The following is a 21,549-nucleotide window of genomic DNA, read 5'->3' on the forward strand; positions in this document are numbered from 1 at the left end:
GCTGAAACAAAAAGATCTTCATCCTTTTCCCAGACATTTCCTCATATGGAAAGGAATTCTGTTAATAACCCATTTTTGTCCAGCCCACAGGTGTACACATTTGGTCCCTGTTGCATATATGCAATGTTGGGCAGAAATGGCTTAAGATGGTTACCACTGAAGGCCTTCTCAAGCATCCCTATAAGTTGCATCTCCAAAAGCAATGGGGCCCATAAGATATCCTCTCCACCTGACCTTAGGGGATGGGTGGACCTGTATGGAAGATGGTAGTCCTTCAGCTATCTTTGGTCTCAATACTAAGAGTGTTTCATAACCAGCACATTGAAACAAACTGGTGGTCAAAGCAGCAACAGTACACCTAGATCACAATAGCTATAGTATTTCAGCAGCTGGAGCTTCCAGAGGGTTTTCAAGATCAACCCTATAGAGCAAACACTGCAGTAATCCAAAGATGATGCAACCAAGGGAGAAATAGGCACAGTTGGTGCCAGTCAGTCAAAGCTGGGCAAGAACACCCCAGGCCACAGCTGTCACCTGGGCATCCAGAAGCCAATCTAGGTCCAAGAGTGCTCCCACCCTGTGAACCTTATGTTCAAGGGGAGAGTACACCACCTTATTGTTCAAGGGGAGAGTACACCACCTTATTGTTCAAGGGGAGCATAAGCTATCCAGAACAGGCTGACACACAATCATCAAATCAGCAGATCCTTCAGTTTATTCACATCTAGCTAAAACCCAACCCAATACAATGATATAATCACAACTACCTTGGCACAAGTAGACTACCTGAAAAGAAAAACGTCCCAAATACAACATTATGCTGGTTTATTCACAATCATAAAAAAGTCAAATCATCATATAGGACATCAAACATTAGGTCATATACATACACTTAAACATCTAGAATTTAAGTATAGTTGAAGGAATCATCAAGATATTGGTTAAGCTGCCAAGGACTAGTTTCTTTTACAGTTGTTCAGAACCCAGCCTAGAACTTAGCTATAGAAAAGTTGTACCTCTTGATTACATCATGTAATGGATTTTACTGCAATTGGCCTATATAAAGCATCTACTACACTGGTATTTAGACCTTAAGAATTGGTATAAACATTTAAGGTGATAAAATCCATACATTTGCCTATTCCTCATGCTCCACACCACTAGTGTGCACACCACTAGTGTTCTGTCACTAGTGCGGAAAACAGTACTATGCCCACCATAGGAGCAGCTCTAGAGATAATGCCTTTTGCATGTTAAGCCGATGGTGCTGGCCAACATGCATTACAAACACACACACTTAAAATACACCAAATGCGCAACCCGAGTTATCTTTGTGACAGGGTTAATTTCAGAGGGGCTACTCCTGAAAAAGGGAAAATACCTCAGGCTTTGTAGAAGTGGGAGATTTGTATAGCAAATGTTTGTTATTCTTTAACATTAAAAGACAGCAGCTTGTATTCTGATAAAAATTGAAACAAAATGCATCATGGGGGATGCATGTAAAACAGCTTCTGAATGCTTTGTTTTTGCATTTTGAAGGAAAAGCAAGCATGGGAGGCTGTCAGTTTGATTAAAGGAAGAGCACAGGAGGAAAAACTAGTAAACTCTTTTCTAGTGAAAAACACACACCCTTCCCAAGTGGATTCTCTACCAATGGAAGAAGCAGTTGTGAACGGTCAGTGTGCAATTTTAAGCATAGAAGCAGCCAAAGAGGACGAAGCAGCCCTCCTCCCCGCTGCTACTCTTCAAATTAAACCAGCAGCCTCCTGTGGCCATTTTTTAATTTACACACACCAAAAACGGTTCAAGAGATGTTTCATGTATATCCCAGGCGTATCTAGTTTGGTACTTTAATAGTGTCAAAGAACCACAATGTTTATGGAGTTGGCACATATATTCTATGACCAAGATGCTAGCACAAGTATGTACATGAAGTCCTAATCCAGCAGCCTGCATGATAGACTCAAGTTTGAAATTTTGCCATCAAGATAAAGCCCAAAGACGAATGATTTTGTAGGATGTTCAGATGTATAAAAGGAAGCCTGAAAAATTTGTTTGGGTTCAAGTAGGGAGAGAAGAAAGCATATATTTTTCTTTGTGCTGTCAGATTCTTCATGGGCTAGAAACCTTCATCTGAGTAATTGTGCAGAAGGAGAAGCACCTACAGCTTGTCAGCATTTTGAAACTACGATAGGAAGTTCTATACACTTACTATTTACCTTTCCATACACTTAGTTAAAGGCATAGGAGCTTTGTCCCATACGGAATCTATCAAACTCACATTGCAGCTGCATCAAGCGTCAAAATGTGGATTGTTTTTATGTCCCTTGTAAGAAAGTAATGGGTACTGATCCACTGCATACCACATCTTCCCCCGCCCCCCAATGTTTTAGTCACGTAAGTCAAATGCTCTACTGGATACAGTGCAAGGAGTCATGGCAGGTACGTGTGCAAATTCACTTGAACAAAATTCACAGAGTGACAAACCTGTTCCATTTCAGGCCATATAAGAATTTAATTGTCCAAGTCAATTACACATTGGTGCAAATTGCTTATTAGAGGGGCAATGTATGCCCACTTTTACTGTGTAAAGTTATTTACCTCAAAGGTCAAGGAAGGAAGATAAAGCCATGCTCTTTCTGATCTTACATTTGGCAAATTCAGTAATGTGAACACACACTTTGACAAGATCTGAAGCACAGTTTTCAGGCATGAACGGCCTCTTAACACTAAATCTAGCACTATATACTTCTAGGGAAACATTCTGATTTTTTTTCTTTTCAAATGGGAAGTTAAAAAAGGCTGGTATCATCTTCTATACATTAAACAAACAGGAGTTGAAATGTTCTTTAAAGTTTTTGCAGGTCATTTAAGAGAGCCATTAATATAGACTGGTCTTTTTCATGATTCTCAAAAATTCTTGCTCATTTATTTCTCCATCTCCATCACGATCAGCTTCATCTATCATTTCCTGTAAAAAAAAAAAAAGCATATGCACATAACATTTAAAATCAGGAAGCATTGCAGAAACATGCAATACTTTTTAATATGGCAATACACACAGAGCTTAGAACTGGTACAACACTGAAACCCTAGACTTTGTATTATTATCATTGATTCGGTGGAGCAGCTTCATTGAGGAATGGTATCTGATAAAGCTCCAGGGCAGAAAACACATTACCAACCAACTGTAGCACAGTATTTAACAGCAAGAGGCATCCAGAGGTTCCTTCCTTTGGAGCCAGGAAAGCTGAGGATACCACTAACATCAAACATAGTATGTTAATTATTATTAATAGGCCTTCTTCCAATGACTTGCTCCAAATGCCCCTGCCTTCAGTAATTAGGGGGGTGGTGACCCAGACAACCTTTACTGTGATGGCATCTCAAGGAATGCTTCCTGTTTGCCTGCCACCATCATCTTTTAGGCTCCAGGCAAGGTCCAAGCTCTTAACAAACTTTAGGATTATAATTCTACAGAGTTATCAACATGGATGGTACTGTCACATAGCAAGAGAACAGGACCCTGCCTGAAGTAGTTTATAATCTAGACCAGGGGTCTCCAAACTTTTTGGTAGGAGGTCAGTGTAAAATATCTGGCACAGTGTCGAGGGCCAGAAAAAATAAATTTAAAATAAATTTAAATTATTCAATTTCTCATGAATTAGAGAAAAATCTAAAAGGCCAGAAACTCCATGGACCTGGTTCCATGATTTCTCAAAACAGAAAAGTTACTCCCCAGCCTCCAAACAGCAGAAATTCATTAAAAATCTCTGAAAGGCAAGACATACTACAGATCTGGTTTGCAGCAATCCCAGTCAGCACCCAGCAGCAGCAAGCCTCTGACTCTGGCAACTGTTCAGCCCTCCAGAGGTTCCCGACTTTGTTGTCGGGGCCCTGTAATCCTGGAGGATGTTCTGAGGGTCAGGGAGGCCACGCACACAAGTGACATTTTAAGACCTTCAGAGGATTCAGGAGAGCTTCCGTGGGCCTCTGAAGGCCTTTTAAAGCCTTACAACATCACTTCAGGTTTGTTGGAAAAACCAGAAGTGCCTTTTTAAAAAAAATAATATTTATTTATTTATAAGAAATATACAAAATCAGAATACAATACATAAGACAACTGATATCACTAAATCTACTAACAAATAAAGGCAGAAAAAAAATTCTTATGCATTAGAAGGCATTTTGAGCACCAGGGAAGCTGCATGCTCCTCTCGCCACTGGAGGACTACAGGGCCCTGGGAGCCCCTAGAAGGCAAGAGGCTCGCCACAGGCTGGGTGGAGCTTACTGAGGGCTATATCTGGCCTGCAAGCCAGGGTTTGGAGACCCCCAATCTAGATAGCTAAAAGGAGACAGAGGGAAACGGGAAGAACATGCAACTGTTTCAACTGCATGTACTTAACCTTAGCTAGAAGGGATTGTGTCAAAAAGCTTCATGGAACAGGTGCATTTTCAGAAGGGATTTCAAACAAGTCAGGGAGAAAACATCATACAGGTGTTCCAGGAGGCAGTCCCAAGAACAAGGGGCAGGAAGAGGAGTTGGTTGAGGCAAAAGGCAACTTTTGGATGGTTGTGGATAATAGGAATGAAATTTGTGGAGAGGACTATAGAGGGAAATGAAGCCCAGGAGGTAGGGAGGGGCAGAGCCACTGGGAGCTTTGGAAGCCAGGAGAAAGGAACTAGGAATGGAAGCCCATGAAAGGTTTTAAGCCAGTGTATGAAGTTGTTGAAGGAACAAGGAGATTATCTGCTGCTTTATTTGCACAGTCCAGTGGTTCCCAAACTTTTTTGACTGGTGGCTTCCCTGAGCTACTGGGCCATTGAGGCTACAATCCCATACATTGTATAAAACAGTGGGTTTTCCCAAGGATTCTGCAGCTCCTTGGGCAACCATGTTTGACAGTTTGGGAACCACTGCACTAGATTGTTTTATTGATGTTTTAAATGCTAATACTGTTTTCTACTACATTTTAAATTGTTTATATCTGCTCCGTAGGCCACTTTGGGAGCTTAAGTCAAAAGAAAGGACAGAAATATCTTGATGAAATCAATCATCAGTCAATCCCACAGTCATCAACCATGCCAAATCCCACAGGGCAATATAAAAACCCTCAGGGGGTGGCATCTACTCCACTGCTGTGGAGTAAGACAAACTGTACATGCCACCCAGTTTCTATGGACAAAGTGTTAGCAAAGTCAATGGTATACCTGCAGTTCTTCATCTGTTAGATTTTCTCCAAGTTCCTTGCAAACTCTCTTTAGATTTTTAAAGGAAATCTTGCCTGTCCCATCATCATCAAATAATCGGAACGCTTTCAGGATTTCTTCTTTGCTATCTTTTTCACTCTTGCAAAGAGCAAGAAAAAGAAAAAAGTGAAAACGCTTCAACTCTCATCTCAAAGTTTATAAAATCAAAGTTACAGGCTAGCACTTTACCATTTTTTGAGTCATCATAGTCAAAAAATCTTCAAAGTCTATGAGGCTACTTCCCTCTTTGCCAACATCTGCTATCATCTTTCTAATTTCTTCTTTCTTTGGTTCGAATCCAAGAGCACGCATTGCAACCTGCAATAAAAATGGAAGCTACTGTAATCAAAGGAGCCAAAGGTAGAGCACTGCTGTCCAGCAGCAGCTCAAACCAAAAGGAGTCGAGGGGAGAGTTCACCTGTTAGGTGGAAGGACCTACACGTTTTATATGATGTGCAAAGTGTAACAGAGCAGGAAGATTAGTTAGAAAGAAGATGAGGGAGCAAACAAGTCAGCACCTTAGTTGGACTACTGAGGGGCTTGCTTAAGAAGATAGTCTTAAGCCCTTCCTGTAGTCAGAAGGAGGTCCTGGGTAAATGCTGGGAACTTATATGGGACCAGAATAAGCACCAACAGAAAGCTTAGACATTATTCTTCGAACCCTGGGAGCATCTTCACATACCCCAGGACAACACCACAGAAGACAATGTGAATGCAATAATATTGACAACAGCAACAGAGGAGGTTGCCCTGCAGAGGGCTAGTGTGGAAGGAACCACAGAGTTATACCCCACCTTTAATCAGTTATGACTGGGACCCACTGAAACCAGCGAAACCTGAGCTATAACCTTGTGTGCACATATTTGGGAACAGTGCAAGGCTAACTTCTGAGAAAACGTGTAGAATAGCCCTGTTAGTCACAACCAAATTTCTTAGGTACAACTAACTAAACGTAAGATGTAACCCACATACTTTAATAAAAAGACTACTGGGTTATGGAGAAAGTGTGCTGCTCTCTAACAGATATGGCAAATGCAGACAATCCATTGTGAGAAGGAAACATGCTCTTTAAAAACCAAGTTTGAAGTTCATTTGGATGGTCCAGTTCATAGAAGCCTGAGAACAGGCTTGAGCTACAGACATTCATTCACCACTTAAGCGAACTAAAACAATGGTAGAATCCCTCTCTGTGATTCTGTAGCACAACAAAATTGTCTTTGACTGTTGACATTCTCTGCCTGTTTTGATGTTATAGTGGACTTTTACATTGGCAAAAGAAGCTGCTTTTAAGAATCACCAAGGACAATTAAGCCAGTGGGAATATGACCCTTCAGTGGGCTCCTAGATATAGAGACAACCAGGTTGTTACTTTTAAAATTCAAACAGCAGGCAATTTCCCAAGCTGACCATTCACAAACCTTGGCAATAGTTTGTTTGCAATCAGGGACTGGAAGAAACAGAAAGAAAACTCACACCAGATTAACACTCTCTCAAATATACCTTCAGTTCTTTGATATCAATGTTTCCAGATCCATCTGTATCAAACAGATCAAATGCTTCTCTGACTTCCTGCTTCTGTTGTTCTGTCAATTCATGTTTCAAAGCACTGCTTTTCCTACGCAGGCCAGCACTTGAGGAAGGTTTTCTTGTACCTGTTGCCTTCAGATATGGGAGAGAAAAAGAATAAGTAAGAAGCCTGCTTAGAAAATTACAAAAGGGACCTGTGTGGAATTATGAAGACATGTTATATGTTTCCCAACAGTTTGCACCTTGCAAAAACTGGAATAGGGGTTTGTGCACACTTTTTAGAATGAGAATCTGTAAGGACCCACCAGAAGTGATGTCATGACTGGAAGTCATTCAGGAAGCTTATCATCAAGCAGGAAGAGTTTTAACAATCCTACCCACACTTACCCTGGAGTAAGTCCCATTGACTATCCTTGTTAAAAGCATATATACAGCAGCCTGTTCAAAGTGCAGGTCTGTAACATTTCCCCAAATGCAGTCACATATCATAGTAACATCAAGTCTAATATAGTAAAAACAAAATATTAAAATAAATGGGGACCCACCTGAAATTGGCTCGCGACCCACCTAGTGGGTCCCAACCCACAGTTTGAGAAACACTGCTCTAAAGTCTTTTAAATGTAGAAAAGTATTACAGAAAATTAGCACCATCATATTTAGGCTCACACTAGAACAGAGAATGTCCTTTGTGAATAAAAACTTGCTTCTGAAGCCGCTGTAGTTCTGCAGCTGTTTCCCTGAGATCCTATACACTCCTTCATTGTAAGCAGATCCGCAATCCAAAGGGCGTAGCAGGCCAGTTTCCTCCCAGATTTGACACTGTTGAGGAGTTTTCATGTGTGCTCAGTGCACATAGCTTGTGGCAGAAGCTGCTACCATGCCCACAGTAGTGCCCCCAGCATCCCACATGGGCAGCAAGTCCAAGTGAGATCAGAATATGTAAGATTCCAGGAAATTTCTGGGCCTCCTCTGAATCCTGGGCCAGGTAGAAACCAACCCTTTTACCTCCCTCTCATGGGCCCTGCCTAGGACTGCTCTTACCTGTGCCCAGTAGACAGCCTAGAAAAAGACAGTAAGTTTGTTTTTACTTGCCTCTAGTATCATAGAAATGAGAGCGAATGCTCCACAAGTAGCAAAAGATTTGCTTGCATCATTTAGATGGGCTAGTACAAAACTCAGCTCTAAAATAATGGTTTACAGGGTTGTGCAGTGGGTGAGGAGGCAGGTGAGGCCAAGCCTCCCTACCTGAGTGTCCTTCAAAAAGTGGTGGGTGCGGAGGCAGGTGAGGCTGAGCCTCTCCACCTGAGTCCTTTGAAAAGCCGTGGGTGGGGAGGCAGGTAAGGCCAAGCCTCCCCCACCCAAGTCCTTCAAAAAGCACCACCTCCTGTGAGGTGCCTAAGCACCCACAACCCACAGATGGAGCAAAAAGGAGGGTGAGCAGAACGCATGGGTTGGGGGTCCTTGGTGCCTCACATGGCAGCAGCATTTTCAAAGGACTCTGGTGGGGAGGCTGTGCCTCACCTGCCTCCCCAACCACCACACATGGATAAATGAGGTGGAATCAATGAGACGGGGGTGAGAACACTTGAATGGATTGGCAGGATGGGGATCCTCAGAGATCACGCCTGCAAACAGAACGCCACTAATCCCTGCTGCCACCAACCAAAGATTTGCGCAGGAGACCCTACTCACCATGATGCTCACTCCACTCCTCGCTTCCCGCACAAACCACCTGCATTCATCGATTAGGGCCCTGCCCCTAAAAGTTCACAGCGTCCAATGGCAGAAGGGATTCCCGAGAACACCCTGCTCCTTCGCTTCCGAGGGCCAATCAGACAACGCGAGTGGAAGTGTGGGCATTGTGACGTCACATAGAACTCCATGTTACCATTTCGGTTGGAGATGTAACAAACACAAGCGGTGGTGTCCTGGCAACCAGTTCCCGCGGCGGAGGGGGGGGACGCGCGAACGCTCGCCTTGTGCTGGAGGTATTTACTGCAGGCGAAGTGGGCGTTCGGTAGGGGAAGTGGGGTAGCAGAGGAGGGATTAATTCGTGCTGGGGGAGCTCAGTAACAGCCCGATCCTATGCACACTTTCCTGGGAGTAAGCCCCATTGACTCTGATCAGAATTACTTCTGAGTAGATATGCATAGGGTTGGGCTCTTAGAGTACAATCCTATCCACACTTGCCTGAGAGTAAGCCCCATTGACTCTAATTGGACTTACTTCTGAGTAGACATGCATAGGCTTGTGATCTCAGGCTGCCATCTTATCCACACTTTCCTGGGAGTAAGCCCCATTGACTCTAATGGGACTTACTTCTGAGTAGACAGGCATAGGCTTGGGCTCTGACACCGCTGAATCCTGGAAGGTGTGGAGTAGTGATAAGCGTGCCTCTGAGCATGTACAGAATGCCTTTCACTTATACATGCACATGGTTGCCACAGGTGTAGAATGAAGGGACAGAACTTGCAGAAGAGGTTGCATGGCATCCCTTATGGCAGGGCCAGGGTGAGCCACACAGGGTGAGCACCTCAGAATTTGACTTCTCAACAGAGACAACTGGCAGTCTTTCTGATTTGGTTGGCTCTCTTGATGTTCTCTCTGAGGCTAAGAGGCAAAGAAGGAAGGCCCATAGCCAGGGAGACAGACCAGGGACAGACTGCACTTGCTCCCAGTGTGGAAGGGATTGTCACTCCCGAATTGGCCTTTTCAGCCACACTAGACGCTGTTCCAGAACCACCTTTCAGAGTGCGATACCATAGTCTTTCGAGACTGAAGGTTGCCAACTACAACTACTTGATGCTTTGAATTTCATTCTCCTGTTTAAACTGAGTAGCAGATGCCTTAAATGTGGTGGATAGTCCTCATCTGGAACTGCTATGTTTGTTTTTTATGGTGTCCCACTAAAATGGTATAATACTTTCTTATTCATTAATTCATTCACTCAAAAGATTTATACCCTGCTTTTCCTCTGCCAGAGTGGATACCCAAGGCAGCTTAAAATTTCAGACTTAAAACAAAAGCAAAGAAACGGACAAAAACTCTACAATATATACAACAGCAAGAAGAAATAAATAAAAACAAAATAAGGGCATACACAGATGACACATCACACACACACACAACTAAACAGAAACGTTTATCTTAATTATACAAATAACTGTTAATAATAAATTACATAATAATACATGAAATAGTTAAAAAATGACTGAGGATTGTTACTGGGTAAGATGCACTTTTTAAGTGGGTGCTCTTTTATTTGGGGAGGGGGGAGAGTAACTGGCCCTCCTCACCCCAGCACTGTCTTTTCTAGTGTCTGTCTGCTGGTGTTCTTTTGCATCCTTTTAGATTGTGAGCCCTTTTGGGATAAGGAGCCATTGTTTGTTTGATTTTCTCTGTAAATCGCTTTGTCAGCTTTCCATTGAAAAGTGGTATGTAAATACTGTTAATAATAATAATAATAATAATTAATAAATTATTGAAAAATGGTGGTTTAGACTAGCCTGCTCATGTAAATAACCTTGACTGATGTCTTATCAACTGGCAGCCCAATTCTAGCCACTCTTTCCTGGAAGTAAGATCCATTGACTCTAATGGGACTTATTTCTGAGTAGATACACATAGGATTGAGCTGTGAGCCAAATATTGGGGGGGAGGGCGCTGGCTGGCTGGCTGGACAAATCAAATGTCAATGTGGCACATAAGGCCTGATTCCGGCTTATGGGGGTCCCTTGGCCACAGGTTGAGATGGGCGTCTCTGTTTAAAAGGCTGATGTAGCTCCCCAAGGAAGGAATAAGTTAGCAGAAATGCATCTTGGCTCTGGCAAGGATGCTGCTTGTGCTTCTCTTCCTCCTGCATAGCTTCCTCCCCCCCCCCCCCCTTTGCTCCTTAATCCCCATGGACACTTAAGTGTTAGTGAAATGCCATCCCTAGCAGGGCAGGGGCTTCAGCAGAAGTTACTGCGCGTGCTCAGCTTCTAGGCGCAGGCTCAGATTGAAGGTTCTGCCTGGGCAGGCCATTGATGGATGCTGCTGCGATTGCACTGATGGGAGGATCTGCCGCTCCCTGGGTGCGGGTGCATGCGGCTCCCTGTCCCACTGGAGGGCTGCTTGTTTTATTCTCCGGTCCAAGCCGGTGCTGTTCTCCTTCCAAACAGAGCTAAGACTGAGCAGGTACAGTAGTCTTAGAGTCCGTCATTGGTAACCCTTGAGTTGCTTTTTAAATGAGCTCAGCATGCCCTGGATGGGGGTCAGATCCCCTTTTTGGATTTTGATATGATAATATCATCTTCTATCCCAAGTTCCACTGACTCAGAACCCAATCCTGGGCATGTCTACTCAGAAGTAAGCCCCATTATAGTCAATGGTACTTACTTCCAGGTAAGTGTGGATAGGATTGCACCCTTAGGCTTACAAGGGAGTAACTAACTGGCTCCCTGATTCCACTGACTCAGAAACCAATCCTAGGCATGTCTACTCAGAAGTAAGCCCCATTATTGCCAATGGGGTTTACTCCCAGGGAAGTGTGGATAGGATTGCAGCCTTAGGTTGCAATCTTGAACATGCTTACTAGGCAGTAAGCCCCATTAGACACAATGAACCTTACTTGTGAGTAAAAGTGGGTAAAATTGTATTGTCATCATTATATGCTTGGTTTTCAATGCCATCTCACACAAGTTTGCATGTGATCCAGAAGCAGTGATTAAAAATAAAAAATTCAGTGGGCCATATCATACGTTTATTCACTAGTGGGACATGCCAAAAATACATACACCATTGGTTCTCAAACTTTTTAGCCCAGGACTCACTTTTTAGAATGACAGTCTGTCAGGACCCACCTGAAATGATGATATTAACCTGGAAGTGATGTAATGGCTGGAAGAGACATCATCAAACAGGAAAAAAAATTAACAATCCTAGGCTGCAATCCTATCCACACTTACCCAGGAGTAAGCCCCATTGACTGTCATTGTTAAAAGCATATACACTGTAGCCTGTTAAAAGTAAAGATCTTCCCAAATGCAGTCACGTACCATGGTGGCATCAAATCTATTTTACTAAAAATAAAATATTGAAATGAATGCAGACCCACCTGAAATTGGCTTGCAACCCACCTAGTGGGTCCTGATCCACAGTTTGAAAAACAGTGACATATACTCTTTTCCACCTCTCACATATGTACTCATACTTTCATACTTTTTGGCATATATAGGCAGTTTATTCAGAAAGTTGCAGAATCTCTTGGAATGCTTGCACATATGAACATGTATTTTCTCTCTCTCACACACACTCACACTCACAGAGAGAGAGAGAGAGAGAGAGAGAGAGAGAGAGAGAGGAGAAGGAAGTAAACACTAGAAGAAGAATTCAGCAAAAAACAACAAATTGTCCATGGGGGTTACATGAACCACTTCCAAAGGTGAAAACTCAGACTTGGCAAAGGGAGGAGTTGATGAAACTGGGAGATGAGTCATGAATCAGTTTCCCCAATAAAACTTACTGTTCTATCTAATACTAAGTGTCTGTTTGCCATCTCAGGGAAGGGAATATAGATCAGTACCTTTCCTGCGTCCTCTCCTTTCTCCAGTGGTTTTCATTTCCTAGTAAAGGCCTCACAGTCCCTTGGGCCATTCTGGGTCTTGCTGCCCTAATTCAGTGCCAGCATTTTGGCTACCTTCCCCTCCACATGTACACAACATACTGCCCAGATGGAAGGGACATGAGATTTAGGGCCTGGCCCTTTCCAACACAGATGTAGCCATGCCAACAGGACATGTGGTGGTGGGGCAGTTGTGAAGGCCTTCTTAAGGTCAGGGAATGTTTGTTCCCTTACTTTGGGGCTGCACTGCAGCTGCATTGGCACTGGAAAGTTGAATAGGATTGGCCCCTAAATTTCCATCAGAACAGTGGATGAGTTGCTGTATCCTGTTCCTGAAGACATTAAAGTAGCATTTAGCAGAGTGGAATGAATGAAGTAAGAATTGGAAGGTAACAAAAAGCAGAAGCAAATGATTCTGTGTTTTATTTGCAGATGTCTTGGGAACATGGCTTTCAGAAACGTGAACAAAAAGCGGCATATTGGACTGCATCATCTTTCATCTTTGACATCCACTGGCAGAACACTTTTAGGACCAGGGAAATCATCCAAATTTATTATAGATGAAAATACACATGAAAGTGTGTTGATTTGTTCTGTGGTGAGACTTGTTGAAAACTTGAATTTAAATAGCGCAGCAGGGCAGCTTCTTCATGAAGTCATCCAGGCACAGAACAAAGAATATAAAACTGGGATGGCTACTCTGTTTTTTCTTGTTCATGCGTGGAGCAATGCTGTACTTAAATGCCTTGAGCAGGATGTTCCCCTTTCGATAATTGTAAATGTGATGTCTGAAGGTCTGAACTCTTGCATTGAAGAAGTGCAGTGTCTTACAATATCAGTAGACAACATATACCAAAGTCTGGATGGTATTTCTGTAGAATGTAATGTTAAAGCCCCTTTTAATATAAATTCGGACACATCTCGAAGGCAGATTATGGAAATTAAAACCCCAAATATAAAACAGAGCAATAGTTGTTTAAATCCACCTGAACAGCTTTATGCATCAGAAGAACTTTATGTATCAGAAGAAAAATCAGAAGCTCCAACAGTCTACCAAGCTAACACATGCGCCTCTTGGCAAAAATGTGTGCATCCATCGGAATTCGCTGCAAGCAATGCATGTTCACTTGTGGAATCAGTAAATGCCAGTTGTGTTTTCACAACTTACAAAGGTCATTTGGGTAAATCGAACCATAACAAAAGACCAAAATTAACCCACAGCAGGTACTTCAGTAGTGTAAGGGAAAGTAATTTACAACAGCAAACTGATAGTCTCGCTGGATCTACAAAACATTTTAATGGACTCAGTGATTTAGAACACCTGGCAATGTCTCTTAGCCATGGATGCTGGCCCAGTATCAAACTAGTGCAAGATATCCTCACTTACCAGCTGCAAACCGCCAGCAAAATGGCAGACACTTGTCCTTTCCAATTGAATCTTTCAGAAGTTGTGACATGCTGTTTACCGGGGATGTCTGAAAATCATTTTTGCGTTTGTCCTGGGTATGTTACATTAGTATGTCCAGAGAAAGCTGCTATTGCTAGGCAACTTCAGGATAGGCCTCTTCGTATTATTCTTGCAGATGGTGACTTGACTGAGACGTATCACCATTTGGGGTTTAACAGGCCAGAGAACATCAAAGTTGTCTTAGAAAGCATGAGAAACCAAGCAGACAGCTCAAGCTTGTGGACTGATGCTATGTTGGATATTCTGATTCGGTACAGAATAAATTTAATTTTGGTGCAAGGCAACACATGTGGAAGTTTAGAAGGAAGGTGCTTGTTAAATAACATCATGGTAATTAATCAGGTAACCCAAAGTGTGTTGAAGGCTTTTAGTGACGTTACACAAGCTGAAAGGGTGACATACCTCACTCAAGTGGATGAGCATTGCATTGGCAAAGGGGTTTGTATGAGTCTTTGGGGAACTCCAGAATTAAGATGGGTGGAACTGAACAACAGAGTGCCGGTTGCAATAACAGTAGAAGGAATTCACCTGCTAACAGCAGTGCTTTGTAGCCCAGTTATATCCAAAATGCAAGCCACTGAAGATCAGTTTTGGACCTGTGCTTATCGTGTACATCATGCCCTTCTTGAGCGTGCCGTTTTTCCAGGAAGTGGTGCTGTGGAGTTTCTGTGCCTCGGTTATCTTGAGAATCTGGGAAAAGCAGCCAGTAATTCCATAGGAGAGTTTCATGGTGGTTCTTGGCTTGCAAAGTCTTTGGAACAATATAAGCCACTGGTGCTAAATGCTTTGGCTTGTGGTTGGCATCAGTACCTTTGTACTGTCTTGTGTCATGCTGCAAACTGTGGATCAGAGTTTGAGGCCAGCACTGTCATACAGCAACATCTTAGAAGAGCAGCTAGATGGGGTTCTCTATCCTCCTACGTACTGAATGAGTTTAGGGAGGAGAAGATGGGACTGGCAACCTGTGAACATGTAGGGGCACATGAAAAGTCACACAGAGTGTATGACAATGTTACAGCTAAGCTGGAAGCATGGCGTAGGGCTCTGGATTTGGTGCTGTTGGTTCTTCAGACAGATGCTGAAATTATCTCAGGGCCTAAAAGAGATGAATTGCTAAAATCACATGTCTCAAGTGAATTCATGTTTTTATAGGCACAATTATGTTTACAGAATACAGGTTACAAGTATTCCTGTGAAGGTTCAAAAGCAAACTTATATTAGGAAAATAAAATCCAAAATTATTGCCTTCCTGTTTTAGAAATCAACATCCATGCTCAAGGAAAGACTTAAGCCACGGAAGGACTCATTGCTTATTTTTCCAAATTATTGACATGGGCCATAATCCAGGGTACATTTACGAGCAGAAAAGTCCATTGATTTCACTGAGGACTGTAGCCCCAGTAATTGTGTGACAGATTTGGCTACCATTAGGCTGAGTCATTTAAGGGCTCCATTCTATAGAGCACATACTTGTTGTTGTTGTTGTTGTTGTTCAATAATTTTGATATTATTATTACTATAAATCATGATGTTACCTTTTAATCTTGTTTTAAGGATTTTTATTCTAAGCCATCTTAAGGTCTCGCCTAAGGCTCGGGTTGTAGGATAGAAATGTGAAAAACAAAGAAAGTCAATAGGTTGCATGTGTATCAGAAATGGAATTGATATTTGATATGGGAAGTTCCATATTTCAGAAATCTTAAGTAATCTGGGAGTGGGGGAAGAAGCTTTTATGCAGTTCTTGGAGCTTTTAATTTGATTGGAGCCTCACAACTGGAGAAAGAATTGTTCAGTCCTTCCCCCTCAATCATTTTTTCTAGATCGACCGCTTCCCCAGAAAACTTCCTGTAGATGTTTGTATTTTTTTTAGCCTATAGAAGCAAGGAGCAATCTTGATGATGAAAACAGCATAGGATGAAAGCCTTAAAATACCCATACTAACGGGGCTGAAGGTCCAATCCAATTCAGAGCTCCTGCAGTTGCTTTAAAGTGAAAAAAAAACTGTTCGAAGGTGCAGTCACAGATCTGCTGTATAATGTGTAGTTTGGCTCTGATTGCCTTGCCTCTACTAGTGTTTAGTTTGTCAGGCAAGTTCCTAAAGTCAATAAAAATTATGCAGCGATTCAGTTCACTTATGATCTCCCGCAGGCAATCTGATATCACAGTGGGTCTTTGTTCCTCTTGCAAATGCACCAGTCATCTCAGTGTCATGCCCTCTGTTGCTACTGATTTAATTACTGTTGTGTCATGGCCTCCAATACAGTACATTCCCTTGAGTTAAACACGCAGCTGTCTGCTATAGGGCTATGAGAAAAATTTTGATTTTGTATCAGACGTCAATTTTTGACTTAACTGCAGAATGTTAGTTCTTCTGTTCACTTTTTAGGTGAGTCTTGCACGTTTGGTGAAAATCTCATGGGAAAAGACAGTAAATAGTGGTGCTTGCATGAATTATTCAGGATGAAATGTTCCTATCGAAACCCCAACGCCTGGCACCAGTTGTGTTAAGATCAGATTTATTTGTGGCATATACTACAGCTATTCGTATTGCGCTCAAATGCATACATTTTTAAGGCATGACATTGGTAGCTCCCAACTTTCAAGTGTGGTTGGGAACCGGAGGCTGCTTCAGATCTTGGCTCAATGTGAGAAGTCTCTAAGAAATGATACTTTTGTTGTCTACTTTGTGAGCCATTGACACCATGACTAATCCCACTAAAATTTATTTTAGGAACAAGAAAATCCATTGAAATGTGTACTGCGCCTGATGCTGTTTAAAAGTCAAGCATGAGACTGATTCCGGTGCGACACTTCTCCACTCATGTTGTGAAAATGCTTGGGGAGAAAAGGTCATAAATAGCAAAAGATGTATTTCTTATGCTGCCAGCACATTATCCTACTACAGACGCAATCCTAACCAACTTTCCAGCACCTAGGTAAGGGCAATGCAGCTCCGAGGTAAGGAAACAAACACTCCCGTATCTTGGGGAGGCCTCCTTGATTGCCCCCCAATGGCTGGATGCAGCACATGCCCCATTGGCACAGCTATGTCAGAGCTGGAAATTTGGTTTGGATTTGGTCTGCATTTGATAGCTTATCAAACTGCCCATAACTTGAAATAAGCTAATTTAGGGAAGTGGGTTGCGGTAATTTAAGCCTACTTAAAAGTTATTTGACATTCTAGATCACTTCAACAGAACCCTATTGCTCTCCCTGTCATACATCTTTTTATTGGCTTTGACAGTGCTTTTGTATTTTTTTGTGCCCTACCCATGAAGGTTCATTTAAATTGGGCCAGTCAAGCTGATAAAATTTGTTCAGATATCTTCTGAGAGCTGGTGTGGTGTTGTGGCTGAGAGCATTAGTTGGAAAGTCCTTGGTTCAAACCTTGCTTCATCCATATCCTTAGGCAAGCTACCTTCTCTCAGTCCCCCATCATCTGCCCAGTGGGGATACTAATGCTGACCTAAATTACAGTGTTGTTGTAAAGATTACTATAGCATTGTGTTTGAAGTGCTTTGAAAGCTCCAAAAGCACTATGTACAAAGAAATTGTATTACCATGACTGTAATTGCAATTTGGCCATGATATAAATGTCCAAGTGTCAGCTTCTTTCATCTTCCCCATTCCCATCTCAGATCCCTTTCAGAATGCTTGCAGTGGTATGATTAAAGAATGGGTGGGCTAGAGCAGGGGTGCCCATACCCTGGCCCGGGGGCCACTTGCGATCCTTGGGGACTCCCAATCTAGCCCTCTGGGAGCCCCCAGTCTCCAAAGAGCCTCTGGCCTCTGGAGACTTGGTGGAGCCCGTGCTGGCCCAACACAACTGCTCTTAGCGTGAGGGCGACCATTCGATCTCTCACGTGAATTGTGGGATGAGGGCTCCTTCCACTATTTGTTGTCTCACGTCTGTGATGCAGCAGCAAAGGAAAGGCTAGTCTTGCTTTGTGCAAGGCCTTTATAGGCCTTTTATAGGCCTGCAAGACCCTTCATCCATATAAGTTACATCTCTAATATATTCATTTATGTAAATTTATTCAAATTTTAAATGTAAATTAATTCTTCCCCCCCCCCCTTGACACAATGTCAGAGAGATGATGTGGCCCTCTTGTCAAAATGTTTGGACACCCCTGGGCTAGAGCTTTTGGAATGAATTTTATCTTCCTAAGTTATTCATTCTTTTCTTTTTGGCCAGAAGGTGGCAACCTACAATTCTGTTTTACACTACAACACTGAGCGGAAGTCAGTTTCTTTAAAACCAAGGAGATTTTGTTCCTCTTCAAGTTTGTATAACTGGAAAGCCAGCCTACTTTGACAGAAGATGTTGAAATGTCTGAAGAGCCTTTTGTAGCCCAAAATAATTGAGACTTAGGCTTGTAAACCTATCTTACCGGAAAGAAACACCTCTAGGTATCAGAGCTGAGACATCGGCTATTGTTTCAAGGGGAGACTCTGACAGTTATACAGAGAAAAAATTTTTTTTCAGAGGTATTGAATCACTTGGTTTCTTGCTAAAAGTGGTGGCCAACAGTTGGAAAACTCAGTCCCTCTCAGTCTTGTTTGCATATGGTAGCCATTTTCAACCTTTTTCAGCTCACGGCACACTGACAAGGCACTAAAGTTGTCAAGGCAAACTACTAGTTTTTAATTACATTATTATGTTACAGTTAATTAAATAATATAACTAAGGGCACAATCCTAACGAGGTCTACTCAGAAGTAAGTCCTATTTTGTTCAATGGGGCTTACTCTCAGGAAAGTGTGGTTAGGATTGCAGCCTTAGATCATTAGGTGACAATGAAAGAAATTCCCAAGAAGCTTGGAGAGGGAGGTGCATGTAATTTCTGGAAAGGTTTTGAAGCAGATCTGTTCAAACTGTTATCAATTGATATGCTCTGGTATGCCAGGAGGTGTTGGCAAAGAGAGATGAGCATACTGGAGGGACAGTGAGGAGATGTGGCTGAAACAAGTGCAGGATTCACTTGGGTGGGGGGGAGGGAGAGGGGGAGAGAGAGAGAGAATGAATGGGAAGCAACTGGCTTTGAACTTTGGAAGGTGGGGAAGAGGGAGGGGAGGGGCAGAAAGAGAGGGGTTAACTGCAATTATGATGGGGGTGTGTGTGTGCAGGAGGGGAGGAGGTGGGGGGAAGAAAAGCATCACTTGCCTGCTCATTTATTCAAGAAAGAGTGCGACCAACCAAGCATCTGTACATCTACTCAGTAGTAAGCCCCATTATAGTCAATGGGACTTACTCCTAAGTAAGTGTGGATCTGATTGTGGCCCAGCACCCTTCCTGCCAAAGCCTTGCCAAGGGAGGCAACACAGGGAGGGTCACTTTGGGGCCTTGCTGACAAGGAAAAGGGTCTCTCCAGGATCCTTTCCAGCCAGCTGCTTCTGGCTCCTACCTGCTTCCACCTTCAGGCTCGCTCTCACTCCCTCCTCACTTTCGATGCCACTTGCCCTCACGCCCTCCACGTTCCCGCCCTTCCAGGCTTCTCTAACTGCCTGGCTGGCTGCCCAGTCAGTGCACGGGGCAGGCACCAGCAACAGCAGGAGTGTCCAAGCCCCTTCGAGGCTGCCCCTTTTTCTCCTGCTGCCGCTCCGAGCAGTCACTTCTCCCACGTGAACAGCAGCAGCTGCTGCTGCCTGACTCCCTGGCACACCTGAGGCAGCCTCATGGCACACTGGTGTGCCATGGCACAGCGGTTGAAAACCGCTGGCATATGGGGATAAACTACTTACAATGCAGTCTTATGCATATCTACTTAGAAGTAAGCCCCAATGATGGTATGTATTTCCAACTGTGTATGGAATTATAGTCTTGCTCACATTACGCAGTTGTCGTAAGGTCAACATAAAGGAGTACAATTTAGAGTTGGCTTTGGAGTTCTTCTTTTTGTACCCTGAGCTCCATGTATGCAACTGCCTCTTCAGCATCCCTGACAGTTGAGCATCCGCTCTCTGCTTAAAAACCTTAAATTTAGCCAAAATTCACTTCCTTGTAAAATTAACATTGGTTCTAGAGCAGTGGTTTCCAAACTGATGGGTTGCGAGTACCCCCTTAAGGGGGTAGGACGGGGAGAATGGCGCCAATGCAGTCTTCAGGATCCTGCCACTGCCAGAGATGGGGGGAATTCCACTTACCTTAGCCAGTGCCTGCCTCCTGAGAGGATATGGGGTGCCCGGTGGACACCTCTGCAGGGCCCCCAAGCCTCTGGTAAGCTGAAAATTGCAATTGGAAACCACTTCCAGTTTTGTGATTTTCAGCTTGAGGCTTGGGGAGCCCTGAGGGTGTGTCTCCAGCAGTGGCACAATCCTGGAGATGATCCTGGATCATGTTGCTGCCTTTCCCCCTTCCCCTATCCCTGCAACTACTTATGTGGTTCCCAACTCCCTGGTAGGAGTTTGGGAACCACTGTTCTAGACTCTAGAATAAGTCTTCCCCTTCTCTGTGTCAGCCCTTCAGAAACTTGAAGCACTTCACACAGAAAATGCTACATAAACGTTTATTATTTTTGTGTGCGTGTGCTTTCTTTCACCATCCTTTTTTCTGATCAGTAATAATAAGCTTTGTTTACCAATATGTCTGCAATAGAATTGGCTCACAAATTGAAGAATGGTTCAGGTGATATGTCCACTGAGTTCATTGAAATGTACAGGTAAATCCATGAGGATTGTAGCCCTAAGCTCTTAAACCTTTGATGCGGATAGGGATGAATTTTAAGTATTTCCTCCAACTCTTTTCTAGGCTGGCTTCTATAGTGGTGCTCCCTTATCTGTAGGGGTTCTGTTCCAGACACACCCCCCATGGATAGCCGAAACTATGGATATGGGCAAATGCCCATCCCCGCAGCCTGGACTATCTGGAGGTGAGGTGCTTCTGAGCTCAGTAGAGGTCATGCAGATCCATCCATGGCCTCTGCTGGGATCAGACTGAGCTCAAATAACACAACTTTCAGTTTTGCTTTGCTTTAAATAGGTGGCAAAAAGGAACCCTGGAAAGGGGAGAGGGCTGTATGGTTGGAGAAGAATCCAAGGCTGCAAACGTATGCATTAGAAACTGCTAAAGTACCTTTTATAATTATAGCTGAACAGATTTTCTTTTTGTTTGTTTACTTCAAGGGACACGTCACACAGAAGCCCTGTGTAGCTCCTCTTCTGAGGTTAGTACAGGAAACTGGCTTCCTTTTTATACGGAAAAAAATAAAGTCCAGAAGGCTACAAAATTATCTATTTACTTTTTATTCACTGTGAAAACATTCAGTGAAGATTCTTTTTCACATCACATCTTCAAACGCACAAATACAAAGTCCAGAATTGGTTCGGAGGAGCAGGAAAATATAGAGAATGTCCGGAAATCAGATATACCAGTGGTTCTCAAACATTTTAACACAGAGACCCACTTTCTAGACAATGTCAATAATGATTAAACAATGTTTAACAACTAGACAATGTTTAATAACTTGATATACAGACATCAGCTGAAGGTTGATTTACATAATTACCTTTCTTCTTTTTGAGTGTGCTTTAAAGCGACCCTAACTTGCCATCCGTCATAACCTCAATACGTGCCACATTCTGGACTCAGCAAACCCCAATTTTTTAGTGTGTCTCAGCAACCCCAATCTGGCAGCCAGCAACCCCAATTTTTTAGTGTGTCTCAATATGTGAATGCCAGAAATAATCAGATGATGAAAATGGT

The 21,549-nt window shown here is 43.0% G+C and overlaps 2 protein-coding genes across 3 annotated transcripts; one reads left to right on the top strand and one right to left on the bottom strand.

Moving 5' to 3' along the window:
* Positions 1 to 742: 742 nt before the first annotated feature.
* LOC136655497 (uncharacterized) lies at positions 743 to 8,524 on the bottom strand. The gene is made up of 5 exons (XM_066631999.1): positions 8,471 to 8,524; positions 6,752 to 6,910; positions 5,441 to 5,569; positions 5,213 to 5,350; positions 743 to 2,971 (listed from the first exon to the last, which is right to left on the bottom strand). Exons 1-5 carry the CDS (start codon positions 8,471 to 8,473, stop codon positions 2,882 to 2,884), a joined length of 519 nt encoding a protein of 172 aa, XP_066488096.1. The 5' UTR covers positions 8,474 to 8,524; the 3' UTR covers positions 743 to 2,881.
* Positions 8,525 to 8,690: 166 nt separating this feature from the next.
* Positions 8,691 to 17,612, top strand: BBS12 (Bardet-Biedl syndrome 12). Of its 2 annotated transcripts, none has more exons than XM_066632303.1 (2): positions 8,691 to 8,766; positions 12,813 to 17,612. In XM_066632303.1, the coding sequence occupies exon 2, from the start codon at positions 12,826 to 12,828 to the stop codon at positions 14,998 to 15,000; it is 2,175 nt and encodes a 724-aa protein (XP_066488400.1). In that variant the 5' UTR covers positions 8,691 to 8,766; positions 12,813 to 12,825; the 3' UTR covers positions 15,001 to 17,612. The 2 variants fall into 2 exon arrangements, with proteins under 2 accessions (XP_066488400.1, XP_066488402.1); XM_066632305.1 differs by lacking the exon at positions 8,691 to 8,766 and adding an exon at positions 10,837 to 10,954.
* The last annotated feature ends 3,937 nt before the right edge of the window (positions 17,613 to 21,549 follow it).

This window comes from Tiliqua scincoides, chromosome 6, assembly GCF_035046505.1.
Source record: "Tiliqua scincoides isolate rTilSci1 chromosome 6, rTilSci1.hap2, whole genome shotgun sequence".
Lineage (NCBI taxonomy): Eukaryota > Metazoa > Chordata > Lepidosauria > Squamata > Scincidae > Tiliqua > Tiliqua scincoides.

Coding starts and splice junctions, on each gene's coding strand:
- LOC136655497 (XM_066631999.1), bottom strand. Junction 5,351..5,440: donor CTATGATGACTCAAAAAATG/GTAAAGTGCTAG, acceptor GCTCTTTGCAAG/AGTGAAAAAGATAGCAAAGA. Junction 2,972..5,212: donor TAACAGATGAAGAACTGCAG/GTATACCATTGA, acceptor TTTTTTTTACAG/GAAATGATAGATGAAGCTGA.
- BBS12 (XM_066632303.1), top strand. CDS start 12,826: ATGGCTTTCAGAAACGTGAACAAAAAGCGGCATATTGGACTGCATCAT.